At 30.4% G+C, this 20,021-nt stretch overlaps 1 protein-coding gene across 1 annotated transcript; it reads left to right on the top strand.

Moving 5' to 3' along the window:
* Positions 1 to 3,833: 3,833 nt before the first annotated feature.
* LOC111702671 (uncharacterized) lies at positions 3,834 to 19,369 on the top strand. The gene is made up of 20 exons (XM_023474424.1): positions 3,834 to 3,952; positions 4,391 to 4,463; positions 4,706 to 4,738; positions 5,340 to 5,410; positions 5,953 to 6,030; positions 6,583 to 6,640; positions 7,057 to 7,108; positions 8,026 to 8,109; positions 8,738 to 8,831; positions 9,064 to 9,106; positions 9,210 to 9,229; positions 9,552 to 9,635; positions 11,021 to 11,118; positions 11,482 to 11,549; positions 12,733 to 12,771; positions 14,780 to 14,846; positions 14,904 to 14,953; positions 16,078 to 16,159; positions 17,635 to 17,667; positions 18,619 to 19,369. The coding sequence occupies exons 1-20, from the start codon at positions 3,916 to 3,918 to the stop codon at positions 18,646 to 18,648; spliced, it is 1,194 nt and encodes a 397-aa protein (XP_023330192.1). The 5' UTR covers positions 3,834 to 3,915; the 3' UTR covers positions 18,649 to 19,369.
* Positions 19,370 to 20,021: the final 652 nt, after the last annotated feature.

Genomic DNA, 20,021 nt, shown 5'->3' with positions numbered 1-20,021 from the left:
GGGGGGAGGATAGTTCTCTACCTAAATGCTAAGTAAGCTGTATAGTACTGTACACTTACAACTGTTTACTAATAATGATATACTATAGTAAGGATGAAGGAGTGAAGTATCCCTGTGTAAATTGTTAATATGCTGCCACTTCAACAAGAAATCTGAAGAAACCTGTAGAAAGTAAGGATGAAGGAGTGAGGTATCCCTGTGTAAATTGTGAATGTGCTGCCACTTCAACAAGAAATCTAAAGAAACCTGTAGAAAGTAAGGATGAAGGAGTGAAGTATCCCTGTGTAAATTGTTAATATGCTGCCACTTCAACAAGAAATCTGAAGAAACATGTTGAAAGTAAGCATGAAGGAGTGAGGTATCCCTGTGTAAATTGTGAATATGCTGCCACTTCAACAAGAAATCTGAAGAAACATGTTAAAAGTAAGGATGAAGGAGTGAAGTATCTCTGTGTAAATTGTTAATATGCTGCCACTTCAACAAGAAATCTGAAGAAACCTGCAGAAAGTAAGCATGAAGGAGTGAAGTATCCCTGTGTAAATTGTTAATATGCTGCCACTTCAACAAGAAATCTGAAGAAACATGTTGGAAGTAAGCATTGCATATGTAGCTGACCATAAATTTGGAAAAGCTACACATTCGAGTTTACTATAAAGAGAGTTCCATAGAGTCCTCTACAGTAAATTATCTGAAGATATATTATAAGAAGTAAACTATCTCAGTAAACACTTCACAAATACTGCCACAACAATCTATAGTGTGAAAAGACATACTGAAAGTTAGCATTAAGAATAATAAATAGGAGAAGATCGGGAACTCGGTATCTTAAGAACATTTCCACTTTTACCTTTCACTTTATTTAAGAACCAGGAGTTGATGGGTCAATAATACACGCAAAAATTGGTGTAAAGGGACTGTTTGTGAATTTTCAAGTGACCTTTTATTAATAGTGAGACATGTCTTATGTACATCGGTACCTTTGTCCGAACAACGATGATGTAGATATCCTCATTAGTATAGCTGAAGATTGAGTGCAGGGAGACTTCACACTCGCGCGGTTTATATAAATAAGAATATTAAAGAAGTCTAAATCCTAGATCAACCCAAGGTTTAAAGTTTTTTTTAGCATTTCAGAAATAATTATTTTATTTTAGTTTTAACTTTAAGCCAATTTTAAGATATTTCATAATTTTAGTTCTCTAGGAAATCAAATTCCTTTCTGCATAAATAGTAACTGGTGTTCACTGTTCACAGACATGCTCTTTAACTTTAAAATTAATTACTTAAATTTTTTTATCAATCATTAAATCATTAAATTTTTGAGGTTTTGATTAAAATCATCTTGTTTCGTAACTAGTTTAATTTTAGAAAGAATAGAAGAGAATAAGAAAGAAGAATTGATAATGGAAGAAATAGAATTGAAAGAAGTAGAGCTAAATATAAATGTGTCCACCTAGTTTAGAGGAAACATGTGCTAAACACGTACTACCCAACGAGAGTATAGATTGACGATTTACGCTAATCCTCTACTAATTATATAGGCCATCAACTATTCCGAGATAAAAAATCTTATTTTCAGTTTAAAACTTATTTCTAAAACAAACATTGATATGTTGAAAATTATCAATTCCTTTGTAAAATTATTTCCTCTGTCAAAGTTTAGAAATAGAAGTTTTAAAATGTTGTGAGAAAAGGCATTTATTATTTAAAGATAGATAAATATTTGATCCAACTAGAAACCTTTTAGTTTATCAAAGACTTTACTTTATTTTGCTTTTAATTTAATGGTTAAAAGAACTGTACATGAAACTATCTATATACGTTGGTAGGCGATTATATCAATACAATAAAGACAACTTTTTATCTAAGCTTTTGTTTTTAACAAGCTTATTTAAAATAACAAGTGTACAAGTAATCAAAAGGTTTTTAAAATGTACAGCTTCTCTCGACTTCTATGTTTATGTGTATTCTTGCTGTTTAAAAGCTTGAAATAAATCAAAATTAAATCAAAAATCGTCTTTATTGCATTAACATAATCTTATAGAGGTCAGGAGGACGGACTCTATTAAAGCACGAATAAATTTTACCATCATATATTTAGGTCTAACTTTTAACAACAATGATAAATCTTCAATCAGTTTTTATATATATCTATCACATAGCTCTCGAGATCATTCTAGAAAAGTCCAATTGTTCTGGAGATCGTCTAAGGAGGCCGATAGTCGTCTTCCACAATCTCCTACCACTGTAGTTTTAAATTAATGTTGTTTACTTTGGTTTTATTTCAATTTAATATTTATTTGTCACTGAAAAAGGGCCTTTTATTCAAAACAACCAGCAATGGTTAGAGAGGTCCTGGCTAAATTTAACTGTAAAAATTGTGCCCTACCTATAATTTTAATTATATAAACCCGGTTTCTTTGTCCGGTTCAAGCTATGATTTAGCTGCGACTTCCTAGCTTAGCTATGATTTTATATTCGTTAGTCCAATATCAGAGCAAGATCGAAGCTTAGGTTAGATCTGAAGTCGGAGTTAAATCATAGCTAAAAATATCAGCTGATGGAAATCACACCTGAGGTTGGATTTAGCTTCGACTTCACAGCTAAATCACAACAAATGGGAACAAACTATTCGCCATTTTTAGGCATTTACCATGATTTTGGGTACGAATAAGCAGACATTAAAACTACTAAAATTGCAAAACATGAAAATAGAGACCAGAAATAATATGCCAAGATGCATAGTTCAGAAAATGAAAATATTTCTAAGATTTTTAAAAATACCTATAAATAATATTTTTCAAAAAAGATATTTTTTAATTTTTTAACCAATAAATTAAAAAAAAAATGTTTACTTAATAATACTTTTTAAAATAAAAAATCAAAATTTTCTTAAGAATATTTATTTTTATTTTGAATACTAAAATAAAAAAGATTTTTTAAAACAAAAATAAACCTTTTTATCAGATATTTCCTTTTATAGATTAATTTTGTTATTCTCTTTTTTTCTTCATCTTTTCTCTCTATCTATCTATCTAAGTTTTTATTAGCTCGATAAAGAAACCGGGCTATTAACTATATAATCTATATCTGTCTATGTACAGATTCGTATTCCTGATTCACAACAACATCCTTCAAACCTTTCTCTGGGTTAACTAATTGTTGTAAGGAGAAAGACAATTTTTAAATCATTTGTGAACGATTTAGAAATATTTTGTTCGTTAACGGAAACGATGCCAATCTGTTTTACTATGCACCTTCTATACATCTTGCACCTTCATTCAACCCTATCAACCTTTGAACTATAAAATAAGACATCATTAAAGATCACACAACTAGGGTTGTTAATAACTATAGTTTTTCGTTTTGCTTTATGATCGTTTTCATAAAAATCATTTTTTACTTGTTTTGAACTTTTAGAAAATAAAAAACGATTGTTTTTGAAACCATCGTTTTAATAAAAACGAAAAGCGACAGTTTTTTATACAATTGTTTTTAAAAAAATCTATTATTTTTGGGGGAAAAATTGACATTGATAAGTATGAGTTTTTCTACATTTATAAAGACCATTTATAAAGGAATGTGGTCCTATATGCAATTTTATTCAATGTCGTCTTACATGCAGGTTTATACAGGCAGTAAATTTGGACTGTAGAGATTAAATTCCTAAAAACTTGTGGGGGAGCTTAAATTTCTTGATACACAACGTTAGCAATAAACTATCGTTAGCGATTAATCATCATTAATACTTAAGCTCTATCTTAATTGAAAGCTCCCAGCACGCGTTTAAGATAAGAACAATTAATGTTATCAAAAGTTTACTTTAGTTTTGATCAAACATCAAAGTTTAATTGTAAAAAATTAATGTTCTCTGAAGGATTTTATATTTGAAATTAGTGATTTTTGGCAAACAAAATGAATTTCATTTTGCAGTTTTTATTCTTTGTTGCAGGTACAGACTTATTTTCTGTTCATATTGTTTTTTACCAATTATTATAAAAAATGTGGTTCAGAGTAAAAAAAAAATTGGTGATAGTTCCACATTTTTTGAAAATATATTTCGGTCTGGGTTGACCCTCTTCAGTTCTTGAGATTTGTCTCTGTCATGAAGATTCAAAACAAATCAACTCCCCGAGCCCTCATTCTGTACTGATTACATGACCTCTTACAGCCATACCAAACTAACCCTCTATTTAGACAAATTCTAGGTTATCGAATTTGTAAGTTTTCATTTCGGAAACTACAGAAAGAATGCAGATTGCAAAATTTTTTCGAACGGTCCAGTCCTGTTAGTAAGTTTTCACATTTATTATCTTTAAGATAAATTCTTTTCTTTCGGTTTCCTATAAATTAGAACCAAAAATTATGTGATAATATCTTTTGCATTTAGGATCTGTCATAGGAGAGGATTTTTATGATTGGGACAAAGAAATTCAAGATTCTGGTCTTCAATATCAAATCAGGAAAACCAGTTCACTTCGAATCTTTTTTTTAACCATTTCTCAATTTAAAAGTATGGAATATTTTTCACTTGACTTCAAAAAAGATAGGGGGGCATTTTGTTCAATCACATGATCACATCATTCTGGTTTTATACCAAATTTTAAAAATCTAATACCTACTGCTCTGCCTACACATCTTTGAAGAACAAGAATACTTTATGTATTTTTTACACATTTATTGATTTAAATATTGGTGTCTCTAGCTTGCATGAGGACCCAGTGCTGCTCATATCCAAGTAAGATTTAATTTGTTTTTATCAACCAATAATATTTTACAAATAATATGAGTTTTCAAGCAAAAAAAACTTATTTTAAACAAAGTAATTTTTCTCCAAGTAAGACTATTATAGTCTAGTTTATATACAGGGTGTCTCAAAAAAACTGTGCAGTAGTGGTATTAGTAACTGAGGAAACAATTTTCGTTAAATTTTTACGATCTAGGTGTCATTCGAAAGCTCTATATTTCAGTTATTTAATGATGTAAAATGTTTCCTTCTAGGCCTCATACTTTTTGATTTTATCTTGATTTTCCAATTTTTTGACTTTTCACGTCTCATTTTCATTCCTTCATAAAGAATGGAAAAATTTAAAGATTTTCCAAATTTCCTTTTAAATCATAAGTTAATCTTAGGTTTCATTTTTAACTGTAATTTTGGATCAGCGATTATTACTTTTGGAGCTAGAGCAATCTAAAAATAAAATATGCATAAAAAAACGAAAAGAGAGCTTTGGGTACCTCTGTACAAACCTTCCCCAGACCACAAAAAATAATTTTTAAAATTTTTTCTTTAAATTGAATTTTATACTCATTTAATTGACTTTTAAACTTTTTTTAAGGAATAAGACATTGGCTGTTGAGGCAGTAAATATGGAGAGTAACAATAACGTTGCAGCTAAATTGTTCAGAGGTATAAAAATAACGATATTTTTCAACAGTGTTCCAATAGAGAATAGAGAATCAAAACGGGGTGGACGCGAAAAGGTTGACATAGGATTAATTCAAAATTATAGAATCGATATAAACCCCTTTCGCGAACACTCCCTTCAAAATAAACATTAACTTTGTTTTAGTTTTATCTAGGCAGGTAAATTGATATCACAATAACAGCTCAAAGGAATTGAGTCTTTGCCACAAACTCAAGTTTTTAATCCCATCCCTATCTTTGCAACCTGATGGTGTGAGCCTTTTCATATTTCTAAGTTTCTAAGTGGTCTACCAAAATCATATTTTTACAAATCAAAGCTCAATGTCCTCGGGTTTTAAAGATACAAGGGATTAAAGCATCTAAAGAGCAAGTGTGTCAAAAACTTAGTTCCTTTTTGATGTTTCCCTCTATATTTTCTATCTAAGAACGGTTATATGTTGGATATATTTCTATCTAAGAACGGTTATATGTTGGTAATATTTTTATCTAAAAACGGTTATATGTTGGATATATTTCTATCTAAGGACGGTTATATGTTGGATGGCGAACTGCTCCTGTACATTTTGCTTCTGTTGAAACCAGACTTCATATTGTTTCCTCAGGTCTACACAATTATATTTATTCAGCAATATCTTATAAATGCATAATAATCGTTGAAATTAAAATTAAAAAATAAATAAAATATTTATTCAACCAAAGAACTGATCAGTGATCACTTGCGTCAAAAACAAATTTTTTATTTCTTATATTGTTTCAACCTAATTATTCACAAGTTTGATATTTTTTGTTGTCTTTTTTTACGACATTAGGTTGCAAAGATGTTCTCATCTTGAGTTATACACCATTACCATTTACACATGGTCAAAAAACACGACGGAAGAATGCTTTAGAAATATTTTAAGAAATTGAGTTTTAGCCTCAAATTCAAATATTCTTATCAATATATCTTTGCAATCCGATGGTTTAAACCTTTCATATTTCAATTTACGACTATTTGATCAAACAGAATTCATAGTATCAGAATCAGAAATTTTGGCAAAAACTCAATTTCTTTGGGAGATAGTTCCTTGGTTAGTTCCACATATTTTGAAAATACATTCCGGTGTGGGTTGACTGTCAACACTCAACTGCAGTACTGCAGATTTGTTGTACAGGTAATAATGGATCTACCTGGGAATATGAACAAACTATTTTCCTTGGCTCTGATCTCAGGTGAATTGATTCAATTATTAAAGAAAACAAAATATATTATTCGTGACAATATTACAATAACGCACCTCTGACCCTTCAGTAAAAGTAAATTCAACCTAAAGTCTGACCGCGTCAACCTTGTTGCACCGGATAGTCCTATTGAGTGCTTTATTTACCCAATGTCCGGGCGATACGGTACAAACTGGGACCGGAGAATTCTTGAATACACCTCTGGCCGGAAGTTTAAACTTTCAATTAAACACATCGATCAATTAAGTTTTAAGATGCTAAAACATTTGCCTACATTTCTCATTTTCTTTTTTCATTTAATTTTTTGCATTTATTTAATTTTGTTCTACTTATAAATGAAAATGTTGAATATATAACAATGTAGATTGAATAAATGTTTCTCTCTGTCTGTATAAAACTAATTTCAGAGAACCATTTTTTGTTGAGGCCGAGGGCAATCTTTTATTTTACTTTTTCCAGGTAAATTGGAATCTTAGAATAGACTTTTAGTTTATAGAATAGTATATTCGATACACAACCATACCCTTTAAACATTTGTGCTATTACGGAAAATTATATATCCTTCTTTTTCTCTCGTAAAATTGACCATTTTCTATTGTGATTTTTTTTTGCCTCGCAGATTGATGCTAATGAGGGAAATTGTAAAAAATTTTACACGTCCATTTAAAACAAAAATATGTTTAATCAAATTAAAACGAAAATGTTTTTCGGTAATCAATCAATAAGCTAATATCTGTAAAACTGATCTAAAATGTTAAACCAGCTGGAGCCTAGACAGTTTTTTTAATGAGCAAACTTTAGAGAACAAACTACAAAATTTAAGAAAAAGAAAATTTTAAATAATCTATAGTATTTTATTTGAAGAACGATTAATATTTGAATAAACAAAGTCGAATTCAAAATAGGTTTTCGTAAATTTCGAAGAATTATGATTAAAATAAATTTTCATGAAAAAATAATCAAATTTGATCTTGAAGTTAAACCAACTGCAGCAAAAGTTAATGTTTAAACCACAAAAGCTGAATTATATCCCTTTTTTTAAAGAAAGAAAGAACTGTCAATTCAATTTCATTTATAAAGGTAAATGCTCGATTTAAAGCCACAACCTACCCCGAGGCCTATATCCAGTAATATAGATTTGAATCTCTAAAAAAGAAATTCTTTATCATGGGTTTTGCTATTAACTTTACTCATTAGAATATATGCAGCACAGACAATAAAATAAATTTACTGAAAATATTTTCAAAAACAACGACATCGTCTAAAAATAAAGGTTTAAACTATGAAAGAGCGTTCGTTTTTTATAAGAGTATTCCTTGAAAACTTCCTTTAAACTATTTCAGTTAAATAATACTTTTCATATATTTTATTTTTAGGGAGGCAGCAATCCTTTAGATTTTGAACCGAAGGCCTTGTATCAAATGTTGAGATTAGAGAATGGTTTATGGACTGAACCTGTGGTACGAATTTAAAATGTCAAGTAAAATCAATTTCATTTTCGGCAAAAACTTTGTTTGAAGATTTTTTTTATAAAAGTCGACCCACTCAATCTAAATTTTAAAACAAGGATAAGACCATTTCTGTGGTTCTACCGAGTTCCCTAATCAAAATTTGTGGCAGATCGGTCAAGGGGTTTTTAAGTAATAATCATACATACAACAAATAAACAGAGATTACTACGTACAACCAGTTTTACAGGATGGGGGACACCCCCCTGCCTTTAGACATGTTTATTTTCTGGGTCCTGTAAATTACGAAAAAACACAAATAAGCCTGATCGGTTCAGCCGTTTTTATTGGGCAGAAAACAAACAAACATCAAAACATACAAGCCAAAATAGATAAAATTACGAAATCAGTGATATCTTTTTGTCCTCATAGAAATACTAGCTGAAGTGCCTGGCGTTGCCCGTGAAAGTTTAAAAGCACTTTGAAAAAAAAGATCTTATAGCTTATGTTATCTTTGTAATCATGGGGTTTCTTAAAAAATAACTAATTTGGTTCACCGTTTGGCCAGATATAGCTAACATATATATAATGATATATTTAAGCAAAGAGCTTTATTATAGTGATAGATATTATTTTTTAGGTTTTTGGTCATGAGGGGGAGGTTATCTGGGAGGTTGTTGAACATAATGGAACTTTGTACAGTCAAAGTTACAGTGGAGACTATAGCACTCCTGGTTAGGAAAAATATCAATTTTATTTTACTTTAAGTTAAAAAAAGAATGTTATTTTGTTTTTTTTAATAGATGATGAAAATGTTGTTTTCAGAAACAAATTTTGAGGGGATAATTATATTATATATAGTTAATATGCATGCTCATTTCTTGTTGTGTTCTGTTTTTATTTATAATGACAAAACTACGCTTTTCCACTTTAAAAAACAAAACAAAAAAACAACATTATTTAAAGGAGATGCAGAGGATCTCGGGAAACTGTTTGTTTTCTTCAACAGGTGATATTCGCAATTGGTTTTAAAACTTATATTTCGAGAAATATTGGCTTTGAGAACGTATCACACAGCACTAAATTATTAGAACAGCAACAAAGTTTTGAAGGATTTTTGAGGATAAAGAAAGTGATTTTGGAAATTTGGGGATTTTTCGTCAAGTTTTAGAGGATTTTTCGTCAAACTTTAGAGGATTTTTCGACAAACTTTAGTGTATTTTTAGTCTTTCTGGGCGGTTCAAACTCTTTAAATGCTTTAAACATTAGTTTTCAGGAATCTGAAGTGGCCTCTTATTCAGGGGGCAGAGCGGAAAGGGGAAATTAGCTATACTATTTTATGTTCTCTTCTTAAATAACAATCCCATCGATTTCACCCCCTCCCAACACACCTTCTAATTTAGAAGTTTAGAAACTATACATATCGTACCTTCTAGATTTATCTATGCTTTAAGGTGGATTAACTGAGATTGGGTTTCAGTTTGATCTGGAGGGTAATCTCTGGGGGGTTGGAAGAAATGAAGATGGAGACGATTCGGGTAATAGTTAAAGTAAAAACCCTGAAATATAGAGAGCAAATAATCGTCATCAAAAATACATCTTCAATGAAAGAAATATTTATACTACAAAGGAATGCTCCAAATTGAATTTGACATTTATAACTTATAATATCTGAATGAGTAGTTTTAATCTCTGCAGGTAAAATAATACATCTTCATGCATTTTCTTGGCTTCCACGCTCTTTGGTATGGGTAGTTATTAACCCTTTTCTCGTTGTAGACGAAACTGATGATAGATGTAAAATTACTAGCAATCGATAACGAATTTAATTCGGGATCGGTCCCCTTTCATTTTTTGCGAACACTCCCTTATAAAATTCGGAAACTAAAATAATTCAAACATGTTTTTGTTGTTTTTCGTTAATTTAACCCAAACTTTTTCAACAACTTTTTTCTTTTCAAAAAAGTTATTTATTTACACACACACATACATTTTTATTGACTTTTTTCTCCCTCTTACCTTTTTTTTTATAAAGCAAAGAAACTGAACACTTGCAACAAACGATAGTTTTCTAAACCCACTATCGTTGTAACCTTATGTTGCACACCCTTTTTAATACTTTCAACTTTAAATAAGCATAAAATTAGAGTTTGTGACGGGTCATTTTCTGTAATCAAAATATATTGTTTCTTAAAAGAAGAAAGAATTATTTCAAGAAGAATTTTTTTCATGATATTTAGTAATAAGATACTTTTGAAATGATATATCTCATTATAAAACAGTCTTGTGAACAAAAAGGAAAACATATCTAAAATAAACTCTATGTGTATCGTGGCATGTACATTAAACAACGGATTTCCTTTACACGTGTAAAATGACAGAGATATCCTCAGAAATACTCTTCGTTCTACGCAAGCTGCTGAAATTTAAAAAGATGTTGTTCACGGAAATTATAGAAATTAAATTTCCTTTGATAATTTAGAAACTAGCGTTGACTTGAATGTATTGATCATAGATTAATTAACAATACAGATTGAACACTAGATGTCGTCTGTGTTCACAATAATTCTAAGGCATAGGCCCAAAGGAGTTACGTATATACTCTCTCTATCTTGTGATTTAACGCTGCCTGCGCGGAACTCCTTTTGGGCTTCTGCCTTAGGGTTATTGTGATTGAAAATCACCTACATTTTGAAAAGACGACATGTAGTGTTCTATCTATATTTTTAATTAATCTATGATATTGACAATCATATTTTCTCGAGACATTCGCATGGCACAAAATGCTTACTGTATAGTCTACACTTAAATACTTATTTGTTTGTTAGAAAAATAAGGCCTTCTCCGGCATTGAAGATTAGACACAGGTACTGCATCAGACATGACATTTCAAAGATAGATTACGTTATCAGTCCTTTTAAAGGTTGGGGATCAAGATTATTCACAGCTTCAAGATCAAACCTGAGCAACTGGATATTTCTTGAACAACTATCTAATCCCAATATTTTTGAATCACCAAAGGTAAAAATTATAAAAAAGCTTTAATTTAATAAAATATTTAAAGATTTTAATATTTTTTTATTCATTAAAGACAGATTAAAATAATTTTTTTCTTTGTATTACGACAGAACTTTTACAGAATTTTACATTTATTTATATATGTCTCGACTAATGAAATTTTCGTTCCATTCACACAAAATTTTTTCACTTTTTTAGAGAAGAGAAAAAGAATAAAAATAGGAATGTCAATTTTGTCGTTTGGTTTTTTGTTTAGAAGTGTAAAAGTTTAAATAAAAGCCGTTGGTTGGTAAAGTAGTAACGATTAACAATGTTTTCTTTCTTTCAACGAAAAATGTTAAAAAGAAAAATAACAAGATATTTTAGATGTTTCGTCATGGTGGTGATCTTTTCCTTGTTGCAAGAACAGACCCTGATGGTCAATTTTGGTCGAGGTCAGAGTTTAAAAATTATATTTTGGTCGAGGTCAGAGTTTAAAAATTATATTTTGGTCGAGGTCAGAGTTTAAAATTTTTATTTTGGTCGAGGTCAGAGTTTAAAAATTATATTTTGGTCGAGGTCAAAGTTTAAAAAATATATTTGGTCGAGGTCAGAGTTTAAAAATTATATTTTGGTCGAGGTCAAAGTTTAAAAAATATATTTGGTCGAGGTCAGAGTTTAAAAATTATATTTGGTCGAGGTCAGAGTTTAAAAATCTTATTTTGGTCGAGGTCAGAGTTTTAAAAATTTGGTTGAGGTCAAAGTTTAAAAATTATATTTTGGTCAAGCTTAGTGTTGAATTTTGGCAGAATTCAAAAGCCTCACTATATATGAAAGTTGTTTGTATCATCATTTATTCACAAACTTTTATTCTCACATAGTTCAGTCTCTGGAACGTTCGATATATAACATTACAACTTGATAATTGAACTAGAAACAACCAAAATAAAAGATTAAGACAGTAAATAAACTAACTAACAATTTGTTGTTTAAATATTTTAATAGACTCAATAGTTATTTGTTTACTAATCATAATGTATTTTGGTCGAGGTCAGAGCTTAACAAACATATTTTGGTCGAGGTCAGAGTTTACAAATTATATTTTGGTCAAGGTCAGAGTTTAAAATATATATTTTGCAGTCGAGGTTAGAGTTTAAAAAACATATTTTGGTCGAGGTCAGAGTTAAAAAAAATGTGTTTTGGTCGAGGTCAGAGTTTAAAAAATATATTTTGGGCGAGGTCAGAGTTTAAAATAATATATTTTTGTCGAGGTGAGAGTTAAAAAAATATATTTTGGGCGAGGTCAGAGTTAAAAAAATGTATTTTGGTCGATGTAAGAGTTTTAAAAAATATATTTTGGTCAAGGTTAGAGTTAAAAAAAACATATTTTGGTCGAGGTCACAGTTAAAAAAATGTGTTTTGGTCGAGGTCAGAGTTTAAAAAATATATTTTGGGCGAGGTCAGAGTTTAAAATAATATATTTTGGTCGAGGTCAGAGCTAAAAAAATGTGTTTTGGTCGAGGTGAGAGTTTAAAAAATGTATTTTGGTCGAGTTCAGGGTTAAAATAATATATCTTGGTCGAGGTCAGAGTTTAAAAAAATACTTATTTTTATTATCGACCCTTTTTTTGGTTTCAGGGACAATCCACTGTTAAACACATTACCGGCATGGGATGGGTTGAATCATTAAATCATTTTTTTGATATGTAAGGTAAGACTTTTGCTGGTGAATGTTTTTTGACATATCTAAAAATAACCCCGGTCACATGATCTTGTCTAATAATTAATTTATGAGTCTAAAAGAAACTTCGGTTTTCAATTCCTTCATCTTTTAAACCTCATAATGTAAATCTTTGATATTTTAATCTTAGACAATTTGATCTACCAGAATTTATAGTTTAAAATATTAATGATCTACGATATCAGGTTGCAAAGATGATATATGGACTAAAAAATTATAGTTTGTGGCAAAATTCCAATTCCTTATTAAATAATAATAAATAATGATTTGTCCAGACAGCTGCAATATATAATACTAGCTCTAGAGTCAACCTATTCAACTCAACTTGGACCTTTTAAACCAAGAACATTCCCGTGTTTCTACTGAATTTACAAATACAAAATTTAGACAAAATGGTCAAGGGGTTCCTGAGTTATGATCGGACATACAAAGCAACAAACAGAGATTACTACTTTATATATACCTAGCTGGGAACCCAGCTTTGCCATCCACCCAAACTTTCTCTTTAAAGTCAAACCACTCAATTTAGAATTAAAATCAAGCTAAGAACATTTCCGCTGTTCTACAGCGAGTTATCCAATCAAAATTTGAGGCAAATCGGTTAAGTTATGATCGGACATATAAGCAAACAAACAGAGATTACTTTTTTATACTTAACTTGCATTGGGAACCCAGCTTTGCCAACAAAATAAACATTCTCTATTAAAGTCAAACTACTCAATTTTTAAACCAGGCTAAGAACATTTCCGTAATTCTACTAAGTTTCTCAATCAAAATCGGTCCAAGCAAGTGATTACGAGTTATGATCGGACAAACAGAGATTATTACTTTATAAATGTAGATATATTTATTTAACCATTTCATTAAGAGCTTCATTTATAATTAATGCTTTTAATCATTGAATTCATGTTAAATGTGATTTTGATGACTCGCCATAAAAGACAAAAACACTAGACCTCAAGAATTGAGAAGGATATGTAAAATATCGAAATATATTTCCTCTGAGTTCCATCAAGTTTTTTTTTTGAAGCAGTCGAAACTCTCTTCCACAAGGGAATTTTTTTATTTTATTTTTTACACATGATAATTTTTTAATCTGTGCTTGGTTTGATAGTATCTGATTTCTCTGTGAAAGGAATTGAATCTTTGCCACTCTGACTTTCTAATCCCTATATCTTTACAACACATTGTCGTAACCCCTAGATATGTTAAACAATGAATTTTGTTAGATCAAATAATCTTTCTAAGTTTGAAAAATCAAAGATTTTCACCACGAGGTTGCAAAGATATAGGGATTCTAAAATTTTAGTTTGTGGCAAAGGTTCAATTACTTTGTTCAACTGCTGCAAAATTTTGCAAATGAATATATTTGCACATGAATATATTGGCACATGAACATAATTATGGAAACATGAATTTTAGTTCTCGTTTAAAAATGCATTCATTTCTGTTATTTAAGTGTTTAAAATGAAATTTATGCATTTTCAAGCAAACTAAACAAACCTTTTAATATTTTCACATTTTTAAATCCCTTAAGGATCGAAGATTAATTATTAATAAAAATTTTATTACGGTTGTAATGGAGCAGCTTATTAAACGTATTAAAAAGATTAAACGTTTTTGACTTCAATTTAACACTTTAGTTTGTTGAATAACAATTTTTTTAATAACAAACATAAAGTCAGCTATGACTAGTACGATCCTTCATTTTAAAATGGCTTGTCTGAAATATTTCCGTACAGCTTCACCTCTGTAGTCTCTTCTTGTGTGGGTGACCCTGCATTTTATTCTTATAACGAAAAAGAACCTAATTGATGTAATCGAGCTTTACTTTGTTTTGGTAACATCACATGTTATCAACATCTCTACTTTGTTACAATATCAAAAAACCAAATTTTATGCAACATCTTTCTTCTTTAAAAATTAGTTTCAATTTTTTTTTAGTTTTTCACTGAGGCAGCATGGAACAGGTATCTGGAAACTGAATACGGAAACAGGATCTTTGGAACAGGTTAAGGGAAAAAAAGTATTTTTAAAAATAAATGATTTCCTAAAAAAACATGTTCAGGTTCTTACTTTGGCTGGTTGTGGAGACACAGCTTTCCCAAGTATTGTCAGGTTATTTCATGTTAAACATATTAAACCGGCGCGGAGTCAGAATTTTTAATTCTCTTAGAAGGTTCTAGAGTATTCTGAATTTGTTAATTTGTTGGATTAAAAGGGACTGTAAGCGTAATTTCAATTGACTTTCTGTGCAAAGAGAGCAAATAGGATTTACAACGGTATCCTTAAAACCTTTTGTGTGCTTGCCGAGCACAGAGATTGTGTTTGTGTAAGCTTATTGAAACCCGCTTGCATCGTATTCAGTTGCGCACAGTGTGCGCATAGTGCAGTCTGAACTTAAGGCAGTGCATACAGGAATTTTAAGCGGCATACAATCGGCTTTCGATTAGTTTACAAACACATTTCTCGGCGAACAAACAAGGCTTAAAGCGTATCGTTGCAAATGGATCATTGCCTTCTTTTCATGGAGATTCACTTGAATTTACGTTTAAAGTCTCTTTAAGTTATATATTTTTCTATATCCCTAAAATCCCTTTAAGATATATATTTTTACATGACCCTAAAGAAAAGCCAATACATGCACACTTGTTTGCCGATTCCAATAGCGCCTGATCTAATCAGGGTTCAGTCATGTGTTTGTTGTCTATTTTGAACCAATACAAATTGTATGGTGGTGACATCTATCTTTCTGTCTATCTCATTAACCAATTAGAGTTATGAATCCTTTACTCGTCTCTATCAGTAAATGGAAATATTTACTTCTACTGAAACTATTGATGATACAACATTACGTTAATATGTCTAAACATCCTTTGCCTTGAAAAAAGATTGAGGCCGAATTGTTAATAATATTGCAATTCGGCAAAAGTAATATTACAGAGACTGACAATGCAAATTCAAAAGAGAAATGCCTTATTTTCCATTTACATACCTCTTAACTTAACCCTTATCTAGCTCACTATAGTTTCAGTAGAAGTAAATATTTCCATTTACTGATAGCGCCGATTGAAGGATTCATATCTCTAATTGGATAATGAAATAGATAGAAAGATAGACGATACCGCCATACTATTTCTATTGGTTCAGAATAGACAACAAACACATAACTGAACCCTGATTGGATCAGGCGCTAATGGACAGGAGTGATCTAATCAATAGTGGGTAAGATTATTGTTCAGAAAATCCAGACACGCCTACATAATATTCAATTATTCAAGCACTCTGGAGGATAATTGTCCTCATAACTGGATAATGGGTCAGGTACTAGGAATTATTAATGGGAGTAACCGGCTTCACATGCTCGTTGAGCTGAGAGTACAGCATTGTAAAGAAATGTATCAGGATTCATTTGAGAACTATGAGTTGTTTTTACGATTTCAAATTGTTCAGTGAGAGCGCTAATTCAATCTTTAAAATTCTCCCATGGATTGTCAATTCTGGAGGGTTGGAAAATTTATTTTTAAAAACTATTTAATAAACATCATTGTCTATAGCCGGTAACTCCCTTTAAAGAAATTAAGAAGAGTAGATAGGCTAGGGAGTGCTTGCATTTGATTTTTGGGCGTTTCGCTCCGCCTCTATTCCCAGTAAAATGTTATTCCTTAGTTCTTGATTCTATTTTTCTTTTAACAAAATAGAACTGAAAAATATTTTTGTTTTATTAACAAATAACCAAAAATTTGAAAAAGTGACATTTTTTCTGGATAATCGAATTTCAAATTCTGTTCCAAAATTGAATTTTTTTTTCAACATTTAAAATTGTAAATCATAAAAATAAAAACATTGAAAATGTGGATCTCAAACTTATCCGACTTTTTTGTTTAAAACTTTGATGGCCTTTTAAGGCACAAAAAATAAATACTTTTATCTTTATATGTTTCCTGACTGCAATATTTGTTGAGCCTGGGAAACAACTGATGTAAAATATTCGGGAAACGTTTCCCAGAATCTATTAACAAAATCAACAGATTTCATACTTTTTCATTTTAGAGAATTATTCTTGAAGAACGAGTAAAATTCTAGAATGATCACAATTTTTACCATCTTCAATTATACTTCTAATAACCATCTTATCCTCCATGTGTATGTCTTTATTTTACTAAATATTTAAGGCAAATTGGTCTAGGGGTTCATACATATGACAAACAAACAAACAGACAAACATATATATTTCTACTTCTATATATTAGATACTGCAAATAACAGGAAATACCTACAATATTTGATTTAAAGTTAAATTTTGTCATCTCTCTCGGAAAATTATATTAAAATATGTTTCTTAAAGATAAGAATAAACTTTTATCATATTAGGAATTCATTAAAAAAAATTAAAGTAACCACTATATTTATATGAATGGGGTGTCCACCATTGAGCCTGAAATTGTCATTGTTGTTAATAGAAACGTTTTTGAAACAAACTCAAATTTTCCAATCCCTAAATTTGTGCAACAAGATGGTGTAAATCTTTGGTATTTTAAACTTAACTGATTTGATCTGACAGAATTCACAATTTGAAATGTAAAAAGACTTCAAAACTTGGTTGGAAAGTTTTAGGGATTGGAAAATCATGGTTTGTTGCTAAAACAGAAATCTGTCTTCTGTACTACACTTTAAAATTATAGTTTTATGTAATTTTGTATACAGTCCCTAAAGTTTTTTTTTAATAAAACCACCCGAACTGATTTTATTTGTTAAGAATTCAGAAATTTTAAGAAACATTTGAATTTTTGTTTAAGATATCACCAGCCGGAAGTGTCATCTATATGCAGGTTTAAACTTTTTTTTATTAACTGCACGCACCTCAGACCCTTTAGTTAAAGTAATTTCAACCTCAAGTCTGACCGCGTCAACTTTGTTGCAACGGCTAGTCCTAATGAGTGTCTGCTTTATTTACCCAATGTCCGGGCGATACAGTAAAAACTGGGACCAGAAAAGTTAGGTTGTTTATAATAACGATGAAATTTTTATATGAAACTGACTTTTAACATAAAAAAGACAATTTATTCTATTGATCAGATAAAAGTTTTGCCTTCATTGCATGGAAGGAGGTCATGTGAGGTCCCACAAAAGTTTGGGCCTGATCGGTTCAGCCGTTTTGATGTTAATTGGATACAAACAAACAGAAAGACAAACAAACAGAGTTCTATCTGATGTTCCTGTCTCGAGAAATTGAGATAAAACTGTGTCAAAATTATACCAAAACGAATATATGTAAGATTTTGTATATGATTCGTAGAATTAAACAGATCATTTCCAACCAATATGCAACCAATAGGAAATTAACAATATCCCAGAGGAGCCTGAGAAACTCAGGTTTGCTCCTATTATTATTTGAATTTAATAATTTTTAATAGATATCATTGATGGCAGTACAATATTATTGTCACATGTCTCCGTCTGTATCACGTGACCAGTATACTGCATTGATATTGGAGGGAGTTTTGGTCACGTTAAACGGACGTATATCTTACATGTATACGTTTTGGTATAAATTTGACACAGTTTCATGTCAATTTCTCGAGACATGAACATCAGATAGATGTCTTATAAGTCTCGATCAACTCCTGAGATTCTCAGGTTTCAGCCTATATCCCCTTTAATGATTCCTTTACAGTCCCTTTAAACACGGTTTGTGTGTTTTTTCTTGATAAGTTTTAGTCTTCTAACGTAAAATTTATTTTAATTTGACGACACATGATATATTTTTGATTTGCTCGTAGGAAATTGTGTTTGAAGTGCAGACAGACTGAAGAAATCAGGAATCGCTGAAAGATATCATGGATTAATAACAATACAGATAGAACACTAGATGTCGTCTTTTGAGGATTTAAAGGTTTGTCGTTTACAGAAACCCTGAGACAGAAGCCCAAAGGAGTTCCGCGCAGGCAACGTTGGGCATCTGCCTAATGGTTAATATGAACGAAAAATCCCTAAATCTTGAAAATAAGACATCTAGTGTTCTATCTGTATTTTTATTAATCTATGATATGTATTCAGTTACAGGGTGTCCCAGAAAACATGGCGACTTGAAGGTTGTCTTTGATTTTTGAAATAATTTACAACATTTATTCGTAAAGCAAATTTTAGAAGTAAAATTCTTGAGGTAATAATTACAACATATGTACAAAATGTAGTCTGCCTTTTTTGTGCTCTAAATATTACCGGAGATATAATATTCAGATTTCGACAATTTTGGTTTAATTAATAAAATTAAAATTGAAATTGAAATATTGAAAGCACAAAAAAAGCAGACCACATTTGGAAATCCCAGGACTAGGATTATTTTGGGATTATTTTCAAAATTCATACATGTGAAAGAAGGTTGACTACTGAATGTCTCAAATAAATTCAAATATTAAAGACGACTTTAAAATCGTTTTTCTACTGACATGTTATGTGGGACACCCTGTATTTACGAAACAAGACAATTGGTGAATAGTTTAGAATGTCTTCTTCCATAATTTGTTAAGTTGTTTGATACCAAAGCCAAAAATAAATTATAATATGGGAGTCATGTTTTAGAAAAATTGATTTCAAAGTAAAATATATTTAACCAAAAGATTTTTTTTACGAAATAAACTACAAAAACCTTTAATATCTAATACAGCGTGTAGAAGACGACATTCATAACTATTTATCAACTGTCATGTTTCGTGGGACACCCTGTAGTTAAAAATATAATCATGTATGTTGTTAATCCAAAAATAGAAAATAAATATTATTCTTTTTTTTTCATATTTTTTATTACTTCATAATAAAAGTAAGCGTAAAAATAAGAAATTAATTAATTAATTCTGTTAACCCTAAAGAAAGATATAACATGTACTTATTTACTTAGCTAAGAGTCCCAAAGGTGCAAACTTTAAAGTAAAGTTAGAAGGAAAAATAAGGTTAACTAAAGATAAAAGTTGAAATGGCGTTCTATAAACAAGTTTGACAATTTGCTTCAATTGTATAGATTAACCAATTTATTTTTTGTAACTGAGAAGGTTTTAGCATATTAGCATATATGACAAAAAGTAGCAAACTTGAAAGCTTTATTTAAAGAACATGCATTTGACCAACGTGTGGTGGGAGCGATGTATGCGACGCTGATTGGTTGAATTTTATACACTTTTCAGGA

This window comes from Eurytemora carolleeae, unplaced genomic scaffold (genome assembly GCF_000591075.1).
Source record: "Eurytemora carolleeae unplaced genomic scaffold, Eaff_2.0 scaffold7, whole genome shotgun sequence".
NCBI lineage: Eukaryota > Metazoa > Arthropoda > Copepoda > Calanoida > Temoridae > Eurytemora > Eurytemora carolleeae.
This window is presented reverse-complemented; position numbering and strand designations above follow the sequence as displayed.

Coding starts and splice junctions, on each gene's coding strand:
- LOC111702671 (XM_023474424.1), top strand. CDS start 3,916: ATGAATTTCATTTTGCAGTTTTTATTCTTTGTTGCAG. Junction 3,953..4,390: donor GTTTTTATTCTTTGTTGCAG/GTACAGACTTAT, acceptor TTTTGCATTTAG/GATCTGTCATAGGAGAGGAT. Junction 8,110..8,737: donor GTTTATGGACTGAACCTGTG/GTACGAATTTAA, acceptor ATTATTTTTTAG/GTTTTTGGTCATGAGGGGGA.